At 48.2% G+C, this 12,762-nt stretch overlaps 1 protein-coding gene across 17 annotated transcripts in view; it reads left to right on the plus strand.

Annotated features, from left to right (window-relative positions):
* r3hdm1 (R3H domain containing 1) overlaps positions 1-8,837 on the plus strand; it is a 50,017-nt gene extending 41,180 nt beyond the window's left edge. For 16 of the 17 annotated variants that reach the window (XM_088606221.1, XM_088606224.1, XM_088606219.1 and 13 more), the window contains 5 exons: positions 1,758-1,927; positions 2,356-2,500; positions 2,724-2,821; positions 4,911-4,995; positions 6,646-8,837. In XM_088606221.1, the coding sequence (XP_088462347.1) occupies positions 1,758-1,927; positions 2,356-2,500; positions 2,724-2,821; positions 4,911-4,995; positions 6,646-6,983 (836 nt within the window). In that variant the 3' untranslated portion in view covers positions 6,984-8,837. Of the gene's footprint in view, positions 1-1,757; positions 1,928-2,355; positions 2,501-2,723; positions 2,822-3,471; positions 4,443-4,910; positions 4,996-6,645 lie in introns of those variants that run through there. The other variant, XM_088606235.1, reaches the window with a different exon arrangement.
* The last annotated feature ends 3,925 nt before the right edge of the window (positions 8,838-12,762 follow it).

Below are 12,762 nucleotides of genomic sequence, written 5' to 3' on the forward strand. Positions count from 1 at the left end.
GAACACTTGAGTCACAGGACTTGTTTTCAAATACTCAGTCTTGATAAAAAATGATTCTTTTCACCTGGAGGAATATTTCTGTTAAGGAACTAAGTTCAGGAAAATACCTGGATTTTGTTCATTTCAGGAGCTGTCAGAAAATGAGAGGTTTCAAATGAGAGAAGCCTTTTGGCCCATGTAGCCGGTTTGTCAGGTGACCCATGTCTCATCCTGTCATTTTGTGAAAGAAGTCAGGATATTGGCTTCAACAACATGTTCCAGACTCCCACCACTCTTTGAGTAAAGAAGTGACTCCTGTTTTCATTGATTAATGTGCAAAATGTTTAACACTATTCATCATACTTAATTTAAACGTCATACTTGTGACTATTCTTCAATATACACATCTCTGTTCTGTTGAAAGTAATACTGTTTACATGTCTCAACAATAGGGGAAATCAACACACAACCAGATTGTATATCGGGTGGGGAACTTCAGGACTGAATCACAAGTCTCCTGAATCTCTTCTTCACAGGGAGACAGCTCAAAACACCGAGCAGCTGTGATGCGAAGTGAAAAGCTGCTCCAGTCTTGTTTTCCAGTATTATAGTCTTTTTAACAGCGAAGCAATCGGCCAGAGGCAGCATGAAAGGAATGTCACATGACAAAACATAACCCCTCACACACCTGAATGCAACAGATCCAGAAACAGTGAAGTAAAAGAGGCTTCAGAACATGCAAAGTCAAGCTATGCAGGAAACTTGCTGTATTTGATATGCAGTATATTACACTAGCAACCTATAATTCTTTTCTTTAATGCACGCTATGCATCACTTATCCACAGAACAAACTGAAACCATTATATTGCTTTGTTATCCATCAGAATGCAAATGAAGAGTGGAAGGCGTTTTGAAGTTTGGCAATAATGAGATTATGAGAAGGTCCACACACATGAACTTTAGCATTTTGTTGGCAGTATTAATTGGGTGCTAGGCCATTGAAAATTATAACATGATTAAGTATTTATGCCCAAGTGTCGTTGGAACTTGAACATAGTATCCAATCAGCTATTAATTATGCATCAGCAGCCCATGGTTGGGTCTCCAGATCATGAAATTATTTTTAAACAACTACATTTTTAATAAAGCCATGGATTGGAACTTTACTTAATTAAATCTCTAGGTGCATAGCATATTTAAATTAGTTTTAAAGGAATTTGTATTTTAAATAAACACTGAAAAAATGTGGATGCTTTTCAAATATATTTTGGATCCGAGTTGTGCACTTATCAGTGATGCATCTCTTTGCGTCCGTTTCGCCTGCCCTTGCAGGAAAGCGTACTTAACACAAACTACAAGACCAACAATTTAGACATCGGGCTACCAATCAGCACTTCTGTTTTAAGTCGCCAGTGGTGATGAGTTGTGAATCCTGCAGTAGTGTTTGTTGTCCTTAAAGATAAAATATATGAAGAGCAGTCAAATTGGATATAGTTGCATTCTTTGTTCTTGTTGGTGTAGGTATTGCAAAACGTGTTTTGTTTTTTATTATGTAAGCAGGAACAAGGTGCTGAGGCCAGAATAAATGAAAAGAGGGGGTAGGAGTTATGGGTAGCTTGAGTATGCAGAGAGCTTTCTGTGTTGAACCCCTTAAAGAGGCATTTCGAGCTAATGGGTATATTTCCAGTGCGTTTGTCTTCATTTACTCGAGGGTACTGACTCGGGCGACGCTGTGGCTGGCAGGAGTCTCTCACCTTGTGCGTCTGCTGTGCTTTCAGCTGTGCCACCTCCCATCGGCAGCGGGATGGTCATGATGCAGCTGACGTTACCCACAAACCACCAGCCCAGGGCACATTCGCCACCGCAGTGGAAGCACAACAAATACTACAGCCTTGACCACCAGAGGGGCCACAAGCCCACTGAGCTCCCCACTTTAGACACCTCCCAGGTATGCGCAGTTCAAAGAGCCGTTCGTTCAGTTTGCATCTGGTGTCAGAACCACTTAGGCAAGCATGTGGTTTGTAATCCTGTCACCCCCTAATCCCTCATTACCCTGTGACACAAATTCTCGTCTCGGGGCTGAGGAACTTGAACTCGGTTTTGCAACCTGAAAAAATATAGGTGACGGTTTCTTGCATTCATTTCGCATCTCACCTCACCTTCGTGTTCTCCTCTTCTGCATCTTCATGGTATCTGTTTAAACGTCCTCGAGACAGTAACACGAAGGCAATGGCAGAAACTCATCTTTATCTCTTGGCAATTCGGACTAAAAGCCAGGTAATACTGCCCTGTCAGAGCAGCTTGGGTTTCTGCGGCCTTCCTCCTTCTCCTCAGCCTGTTCCTGGATCTCTGCCCGCTGTCCTCCTCTCCTTCCAGAGCAGTCCCCAGCTGGGCAGCCCAGCCACCTCTCCTGCACAGTCTCCCGCCCCCACCCAGCTCACCAACATGAAAAACCTCCGCTCTGGGCTCACTCCTATCTCCGTCATGCCTCAGTTCTCACGACCGTTCATTCCTGGGCAAGGTGAGTCCAGGACCGTGGGGGGGGGGCGATGGTACTCGTACTTTATAATGGGGTGTCGTCCTGCAGAGTGATATCACCTGAGCTCCCGAAGCCATTGCAAAGACGGTTCAGTCTCATGAAGGCAGTTGTTTTTGGGGGGTTTTTTACAGACTGAAAGTTGGAAAATGAAATGTCAGTGTTATTCACGTTTGCGTTTAAGCTCGTGTTGTGTCGCCCCCCTCAGGTGATGGGCGGTATCCGTTGCTGGGCCAGCCTTTACAGTATAACCCCCCAATCCGTCCCCCACTGCTGCAGGGGCCACACATAGTGCCCAACCACCAGGTGAGTGCCCTGGGACAGCCCCTCGCGTGTCCCCGCCAGCTCCGATCGCTTTGGCCTGCAGGGTTAGATGCCACAGCAATGCTGTTTGATCCTCTAAGTGGGTGTAATCAGTCAATGATGCAGAAAACAGAAGCAGGATTCAGAGATGTTGCCTCGGTTGTGATTAAATTGCCTAGTCACACATCAAGCTTGCAAAGCCTAGGTTTAAAAGAGTCTGTCCATCCATATTTTTCCACTTGAGGGTAGCAGGGGAGCCAGAGCGTATCCCAGCAAGCAGTGGGTGCAAGGCAGGAAATACCCTGGATGGGACACCAGTCTATCACAGGTCACATACAGACACAAACACAGATACATACACACACTCACACCAGGGCCAGTTTTCCCAGAAGCCAGTTAACCTACCAGTATGTCTTTGGATCGTGGGAGGAAATTGGAGCATCCGGAGGAAACCCACACAAACACAGGGGAAAAACATACAGACTCCACATAGAGAGCACCACAGGCTGCAGTGCTGCGGGGCAGTAGATCTAACCAATGTGCACCCTGTTTGAAAGAGCCATTCTGAGTAAACTCCAGACATGTGACGTCTTCTAATAAAGTGGCACCTGGAATATCAGGCGGTGTGCGTGATTGCTGTTTCTGTGGGGCAGAGATCTGGAGCGCGATGGCTGGATTCTTGGAGGCAGCCAAGATGTGACCCTGTGACCTGGATCTTGTGTCCAGCGGACCGGAGAGATCACGTCAGGGTCTTTCACAGTCAGTAGAAGCCACTCGTGACCTTCTTGTGGCCCTGATCGAAAGTCATTGCGCAGAATCTTCAGAGATCCGATGGGATTTTTGCAACAGCCCCATGAGGTTCTGTTTCAGTGCAAAAGAAAAATGTTCTGCCCTGTGAAAAGGGAAACGTTGTTTTACATCAAGAACAGCTCGCTCCTCGTGCTGTTTGAAGCGTGTGATATTTGGATCGGTCCGTCCAGAATACAATTTGTGATGCATGTGGGCATCGACTACCTGTACGTAGGTGCACCCACCGCCTATACCGGTCGTCTCGGTTTCCCAGCTCAGATGTAGTTTTAATGGATGGCAGGCCTCGCTCTCCGCCATTCCGGCCTGGTGCATGACTTCCTCGGAACAGAAGGAATTAGCAGGATAGATTGGCTCTGGGATTGACTGGTCTCGTCCCTGTTTAACGTCTCCCGGAGAGCTGCGGCATCACGGACCCACACTGCTGGAGCCGCCGGGGGAGGGGAGGCGGCGCTGCCCCTGCACCGCGACCGGCAGCTCGGCGGCGGTCAGGCTGGCCCTGCAGACCCGGGCCCCGTGCTGTGTGCTCGCGGGCGCTGTAGAGCAGGGGGCAGCGGAGCGAGGGGTCTCGCCCAGGCCCGGAGCCCCCACATCCTCCATTTGTCTTTGATTTTCACATCTTGTTTCCAAGTTCCAATTAATACACCTACCTAAGGATATACTGTTTCTCTGTATTTAGTTGATTGTTTTTGTACATTCTTTTGTGTGCATTTGTCTATGTATACAGGTCAAAAAAGACCTAAAAGGGTATTTTGTTACTGCACATCCAGTTAATAAATCCCAAGAAACACAGCGCTTGCTTGTGGTTAAACCTGAAGTCTGTCTGGGTAATTCATTTCACTTCTGGACACAGCATTGCAGAAGTAAGGGAAAAGATTTGTCAATCTTTGTCGGGGGGGGGGGGAAAGTCTTTTTTTTTTTAGTAGTAGTTTTCATTGCACCAGATGCTCCTTTTGTCTCTGTCAAAATCTTTGAAAAGCGTCATAGTGAAGGTGTCTCGGAGCCAGCGGCCTCCGGAGTTGGGTTTACTTCAGTGAAGGAGGGTCTTACTGGATTAGACTGAGAGTGGGCAGGAGGTTCGGGGATTTTAAATAAACTTCCAGGTGTGATTCATGTTGTCTGCGTCCTTTATTCCACACTTGCATTGTTGGCTCAGTGATTTTCCCACTTGGTGTTGAGAGGGACTGAGGCTTTGAACCTGTAGCCAGAAAGATGTGGCTCCCGTCCTAGAGCCGTGGTCCGGATCCGTGTGTAAGCCTCTCCCTGCTCCGCTGCTCTCTTCCAGGGGCCCCCCGGAGTCCGGCACGGCGGCAGAGGCAAGCGGCCGACGCGGAAGGCCCTGTCCACGGACCTCGGCGTAGGGGAACCAGGTAATCGGCGCGGTGCTGTGGGAGCTCGCCGCTCGGGCTGCGGGATGAGCCCCCGCGGTCAGGGCGCGCCCCAGGTCTTGCCAGAGTCTGCCCGCGGGAGGGGGAGACACTGACACTGTGCTGGCAAACGCCACCTCCAGTCTCCCTGCCCCGTCCAAACGCGTTTTGCCCACGTGACATTCGACAGCTGCTCTGATCCACCCGACGGCCGTTTCCAGAGCTCCTCTTTGATCTGTCCCAAGAGAGGCGAAGCGTGTGTCTCTCTGTCGGCCAGGGCCGCAGTCCTGACGCGCTGTGGCAGTGCGCCCTTTTTATCGCTCGAGCTTGGACCTTCCCCAGGGTGTAAGCACTTCAGATTAGCATTGCGCACCGGGCAGGCAGTTAGCACACGGAAACTACTCGCGCGGAGGGAACGATGGGCACCTGATGGGTTAAGCGTGCTCAAGTCGGCCTCGGTTAGTCAGAACTGCAGCACAGTGGGCCGTTATGGAACACGGCCCAAGAGCAAGAAGAGTCATACCAGCATCCTTTACTGAAGCGACACGAAGGAGAGGCGATGCCGTCACCCAACAGATGTCTGTGAAAAGCGAGATGATCGGTTTGGTCATTGTTTTGGAGCCTTGAGGGCTGAAAGATGTGAAGATACACTTTATTCAATTCTGGAAGCATGACCCTTGCTGGATGTTTTATTTAATTGCTGAAATGATGCTTTTTCGGCTCCACGTCTAGATTTCTGTCCGACTTAATTTAAAGTTGTGCTTTTTATGTGCAGTTCTTCCCTAGTTGAATCCTTTGCATGTAAAGGGGAGTAGCAGTTGTTCCCTAAACCTGCACACATTGGTCAAATGTGTGAGGTTGGCGGTGAGCACCTGTGGTTCAGATTTTCCTAGATTTAGCCATTCTGAAAAATTGTTTACAAAAGCTGGGGACTTATACAGTCACTGCTGAAAAGGAAAAATTTGGGGAGGGAGTCAGTCCCTTTGTTTGAAGAATTAAATGATAAAAGTGATCAGATATGTTGAAGGTATAAAACGAAGATGTTTTATTTCCTCAGTGCAGTGACTGAGTAGGAGGCTTGCACGGTATGGTGAGAAAACGGTTCTTGCTGTTCTTATTTGTACAGTTTGTGTAAGCATAATTATAGAGGAAAAACTGCAGTGTTCATAAAATGTCTGCCTGAAAATTGCAGGTTCTGCAGAAAAGCTATTAAACTTTACGATGTAAAAGACTATTGTTAAGAAAACAATCAGACGTTGATAGATTTGCTGACTGGAAAAAAATATGCAGCATGGTTTCCGAGGAACAGCGCAGTGCGATGTGTAAGTGTGCGGTACTCTTCGGGGTTGGAAAAGGCCGTTTGTGAGATGTGTGAATCTGAAAAGAACCGGTGCCTCTGAAAATGTAGATCCGAAATGGCTCATTTAGTAAGAGAAGCTTCTGTTACAGTTGAAAGATTTGCGAGTCCCTTTCGTTGAATTGAATAGCAGACATTTCAAATGAGAGTGAAGTCGTGCTGAACACTTGAAGCGATAGTGCTTGGCCTGCGGGTTTTTCGTGTGAGGAAACAGGGTCGGCCTCGTTTTCCGCGGCCAGGAATGGGTTTAACGCATTAACAGCACCCTCCCCGTTTCTCTCCTGTCCCGCTGGCAGTCATCGGCAGAGTCCTGGAGGTCACCGATCTGCCGGAGGGGATCAGCCGCGCGGAGGCGGAGAAGATGTTCGGTGAACTGTGCAAAGTGGGGGCCGTGATCAGGTGGATCCCGGATCACCAGCGGCACTGCGGGAGCGGGGACGCCGGCGCGCCGGCCGAGCACTCCAAGCCCTCCGGCGACCTGGCCTCCGCGTACACGGTCCTGGCCATGTTTCCCTCGAAGCACGCAGCCCAGAGCGCGCTGGTCAAACACAACAGCTCCCTGAACAAGTTCAGGCTGCGAACTAGCAAGAGGCACTGCGAGTTCCCCAACCTGGAGAGGGCTAGCTCTCAGTAGCGGGCGCTGCGGCGCCGGACCCGTAGCCACGGCTCCTCCCGTTCCCCGTGTCCTGTTTCTCACTCAGTCGGCTTGTTGTCACGGGTTTTCACTCGAGCTGTAGTGACTCTGGGGATACGTTGTCCTTGTGATGTTCTAGCACGCTGAGAAAACGAGCGATCGGCAGACAATGACGTAGAGACGCAAGTTCCCAATAACCCGCCACCCACCCCACCCTACCCCAGTCCACCCCAGTCCAGCCCAGTCCAGCCCCGGTTGAGAATTGACTGGAGCGTATCAAAGTGCAGCACGTTCGGTTGTTTGTTTGTTTTTTTTTAGTTTTCGTTTTATATTTGTGAGGTCTTGTGTCAGATCCAAAGCTCTGATGTACAGCTGCTTTATTTCGGACTTTTCGGAAGCATCGCCCATCGCCCCTCTCCGCCGTAGGAGAAGCGCACTCCGGAGAGGGGGCCACTGGCAAGCCACTCGTGATCCTGTTTCTCAGAGGTGTCTTAGAGCTTGAGAATCTTGCTTTAGTGCCTTCTAGCAGAATAAAACTGTTAACATTCATGTTCTACACAACAAAGGACACCTTGGTGTAACGTACAAACAGACGTCCAGTACCTTGTGAATAATTTATACAGTAGCTTAAAAAATATCGAGTCACTTCTTGAGTGGGAATGTTACGCTGCCAACAGGCGCAAATGAGAACAAACTCCTTGATTCACAATACTGTAGCTGGTTGAAGCTTAATTTATAAATTGGAAAAACATCGCATCTCCCTTCCCTCATCCTCACTACGTAAATTGTCCGTTACTTCTTCTCCAGGCATATAACAACGCCCAGTTGTCTTAACGATTTGATTCAAGACCCTTTTTAATCGCATCCCATTAGAAAGGGTCAGTGGAGATCCGTTTGCACAGTTATAGACCTGAATACTCTTCTGTTTCACTTTCTCCAAAATGTGTGGATTCTGAAAGGCTGTACAATGTTTGCTGGTGCAAGTCGTTTTTATTTCAGTTTGAAACCAATAAATGTTTACAAATACCAAATAACGTGCTCTTTCAAACTCCTGGTAATTTTAATAGATGCGACTGTTCAAAGATGATCAGTTATCCAAACCTGTTGTCTCTCCACGCGATTATACGTTTTAAAGCTGCGCCCGTGTTCCACCTGTCGGAGCCGAAAAAATGAAAAGATTGCAAAACAATTACTTTAAATGAATTTTTATATATTTATGTTTGTTTTTTCTCTTTAAAAATTGTACATTTGTTTCACTGTGGTAGGTATAATTCTATTTATTCCTTTTTTAAAAAGGATATTTCGTTGTTATATTGATTCCATTAAAACCTAATTTTTCACCACCTTTCAAGCCGCATAAAGTTCCGATATGTATGTTCTGGAAAGGACTGGGAAACAGTCTGCTCTGAGCTTCGAGGGTGGCATGAAGTGAAGAATATTGAGCTCTGCCTTTTTAAGGATGTCTTTGGTTTTGCCGTCTGTGTTTGTAACGGGGTTTTTTACGGTGTTGGAGTCCGAAGATTTCTTCCATTTATGCGTGTCCTTTGTTACCTTCAGAGCCCACAGCTACGTTTCTGTCTTACATATTCCATCTCAAGAGCCATAATACCAACACATTGCTTCCGGTTTACTGTGTTGAATGTATATAATATTGTAACGGATTCGGGTTCTCGGGCTTGTACAGTCGTCCATCCACCTCATGGACTCGAACCCGGGTCTCCGGCGTCGCTCAACAGGGGTCTCGCCGGCTGAGCTGAAGAAGACCTTCCTCGGCCCGGCCGGCCAACATCCCTGTTATGCGCAGGGCCGTAGTCGTTACAATATCCTTTTTAAATAAAAATACAACCGCGCTGAGTTTGGTTTTTTTTTTCGTCCGAGAGTTAAGAAGGGACTTGCAGCATCTGTAGTTCACTAGGTCAACGGGACTGTCCCAGAGTCTCAGACTGTCGTCTGTTGACGAACGACCGCAAAACCCTCATCAGTGATTTGCGTTCGTACTTTTTCTCTCCAGGGAGGTGTTTCACCAGCTTACAGTGTCCGCGTATACAGGCTCCACTCCGTTCAGTACTCGCCCATTCGCGTGCACGTACTGCGCGACTTCTGCGGTTTGCGAACCGAGGAGCTGCAGGGAGAGCAACCTCGGGCTCCGGCCCCGGGTCCGAGGGGCAGGAGAGGTGCGCGACAGGTACGGCTCTGTTAGCACTTACTCGGGGTAAAGAGACCGGTTCTCCCCGGAGGGGAGACAAACACGATCCACGGAAACAGTCTGTCCCAATAAAAGAGGTAGGATCTTGACTTTGTCTTCGAACTGCCCGCTTGAAAACTTCAGTGGCGGAACTGGACGGTAGGTGTGGCAGCGCCTGAGCGGAGATGAGCTGTTCATCGTCTCTGGAGTGACGCAACTCCGCAAACACTGCGCAAATTGGACTGAACGGCAGAAAAAAAGAATATGAGGGCTCGTATCGCTGCTCATCGTCGCAGCAGATAGTTTTTTTATTGCTACTGCTCCCTACAACCTGATCTGATCTGTGTGAGTCATGGAATTGCTCCCTGTGACTGAGAACTTAAATCTTTTTACGTTTAGGTGCATAACTGGCCATGCAAGGCGTTTCTCATATCCTTCTCTACACGAACTCAATTTATTACATCTGTATAGAGATGCGTACTACGAGGGTAGGGTAGCTAAGTGTACAGAGCCGAGTGAACGAGGTGAATGTTGTAATGGCAAAATACTGCAGGGTACACAAGTTTGCCTGACACGCCTTTCCGGTGTGGAGTAGAAGCCCGCCCCCTGCCGGTCACAGTGTGCAAGCGCGGAGTGGAGTGGAGTGGGCTGAGTTCAGGGACTCCGCCTACCCTTCGCTTTCTCGGTGATCGTCATTAGAAGAAAAGCGTGAGAATAATATCAATTTTAATAATAATAATAATAATTAATTATAATAATTGCTTACACTTATATAGCGCTTTTCTGGACACTCCACTCAAAGCGCTTTACAGGTAATGGGGATCCCCTCCACCACCACCAATGTGCAGCCCCACCTGGATGATGCGACGGCAGCCATAGTGCGCCAGAACGCTCACTAAACATCAGCGATCAGTGGGGAGGAGAACAGAGTAATAGATAGATAAAACTTTATTAATCCCGTAGGGAAATTAATGTAGCCAGTTCATAGAGGGGGATTATTAGGAGGCCATGATTGATAAGGGCCAATGGGAAATTTGGCCAGGACGCCGGGGTTACACCCCTACTCTTTTCGAGAAACGCCCTGGGATTTTTAATGACCACAGAGAGTCAGGACCTCGGTTTTACGTCTCATCCGAAGGACGGCGCCTGTTTTACAGTATAGTGTCCCCGTCACTATACTGGGCCATTAGGACCCACATGGACTGCAGGGTGAGCGCACCCTGCTGGCCCATTAACACCTCTTCCAGCAGCACGACCATCGTCACTGCGGCGACTAGGTGCGTTAAACTGCGCGAATCCGAGGTGTTCTCACAGCGACTCCGAGTGCTGAAGGGCCCTGGATGCAGCGACCTTATTCTTAACGTAAAAAGGCGAAGCTGTAAATTATTTAATATAACATTGTATATAACTGCAGTGAATATTTATATTTTGTCTATGTAAGACCTCGACGCATTTTTCATCCTATTCTTTTTTTTTCAATTTTCTTTCGAAATAAATGGATCTAGTTTTTCCAAACACGGGTGCGCTGGCGTGTTCATAAACGGATCTCGGACCCCCTCGCTGAGCCCAACCCACCCGTCTCAGACGCTGGGGGCAGTTAGCGAGTGTGTTTCGGCACGTCTGGATCCTGACCAGCGGGACCGGGAATCAGTAAGTCCCATTCCCGCTCAACGGGCCAGCTCTAAATAAAAGTCACACGTGTAAGGGTTGAGCTGAAAAATACCATTCCTGGCGGAAAAGGTTTCGATTCCTGCAGTATTTCTACGAGTCTGTTACCCATCTCTCGCTTGAGGCTGGGAATTGAAGCTGAAGTTTAATTGAACATCTGGATTAGCAGAATTCATACAGCGGTGCGAAACCTCAGGCATAATCACGGGAAACCCAGTTTTTTTTTAAGAAATATGAGCTTAACAACGGTCTCGGTGTGTAAATGTCCATAACGTCATCTTTGCACAGTAGACCCACTTTTTTCCCCAGAAGTTCAGCGTCTGCGTGTAGAGGTTAACTGGCGAGAGGGTCGTGTGGGAGACGGTTTGCAGGTAGTATTTGTCCCGAATGTGAAAAAGTAAAACAGAATAAAATTAAAAACGCTCAGGTGGGGAGCTGCGTCAGCATGCGCAGGGGGCAAAGGAAGAAGTAAGGGTTTATTCCTGCTGAAAAGAGAAGAAAAGAAACACAACGTTTCGGCTGTGGAGCCTTTTTCGGGTGTGAGTCACTTTCTTCTCTTTTCAGCCTGGAATAAACCTATTTACTTGTTCCTCAAATTAAAAACGGCATGGGGTGTTAACGGAATCAAGAACATTGTCCAAATACTTTCAGTTGTTTCGGTCTGGCAGCTGCGAGTGCTGTTCATTACTGCCATGTAGCGGCTTTCCGTCCGACAAGATCCTCAAAAAGCACTGTACTCCGAGCTGGGGGCTCAGTCCTCAGTCCGAGCTGCACAGCGGGACCGGCGGAGGAGAGAGAGGCTGCAGCACCAACCGCACCCATGGGGGGGCTTTAGGAGAAGCCAGTCTGTAGATATGTGGTAAAAAAACACACGCGGCTAAAACCTCTATTCTGACGCACGGCGCCCCGGGATGTGTTACAACCAAGCAGCTGGGAGCTCAGTTTAGCGTCTCATCCGAAGGGTGTCGCCTCCCACAGCTCAGTGCGCCCCGTCAGTAGGGCGGAGCGCCACCTGCCTCTTCACCTGCTGCCCCTAGAGATCTGCCCAGCTGTCTTTATGATCCCCAGGGGGCAGAAACACACAACACAACACGGACACGAACAAGGGCATCAACTGCTGAGCTCAGAGATCAGGCTGCAAGCTACTTCTAAAACAATAATAAGCCATTTGTGTAATGTATGCAACAATTACATCCCAATGACTTAATAATACTGCCTGCTTTTCCTGCAATAAAAGTAAACAGCAGAAGTAAGACGTACAGCTCACTGGTATATCAGTCCTTGGGCTGCCTAATTCAATCAACACTCATCTTTTCTAAATGCCTAAATGAGTTTGGTATTTCCGAGCCCCGCAAGCGGAGACCGACCAAGAGGCGCAGCTCTTTAATTAAACCCCTCGTGATTGCATCGACACTCGGGCGGCACAAGACAGCGGTTCCTAACTTTGCAACTCCAAACACAAAACACATTCAAAGCCCCAGACAACAATTTTAGGGGTATCTTCACACGTGTGCGGCGATGCCCTTTCTCAGGGATAACTGCACACAGGTAAACTAAACATGATGTAACAATCTTGACACCTGAAGAAGGCTTCACGGCCGAAACGTTGTGTTTTCTTTCTCCCTTTTTTTCAGCATGGAATAAACCTATTACTTGTCCCCCATGATGTAACAATGTCACGTTGTTAAGAAACCCTGCTGCCTGCCCCACGCACACAGAGAAATCCCCATTTTAGAGGAACAGCCTTGAAAGAGAGTCGTATTTATACGCCGTGCAATACCACTACGGTCTCCGTCGTTGTTACTTTCTCTCACTAATCACAGCTGCTGCAGCTACCTGCTGCGATATGATGCACCCAGCGCCGGGGAACTATCAACTACAAATCCCAGAAGGCAGCCGCCGCGTTCGTGGACTACAATTCCCTGC

Source organism: Lepisosteus platostomus, chromosome 14 (genome assembly GCF_059453375.1).
Source record: "Lepisosteus platostomus isolate fLepPlt1 chromosome 14, fLepPlt1.hap1, whole genome shotgun sequence".
Taxonomy (NCBI): domain Eukaryota; kingdom Metazoa; phylum Chordata; class Actinopteri; order Semionotiformes; family Lepisosteidae; genus Lepisosteus; species Lepisosteus platostomus.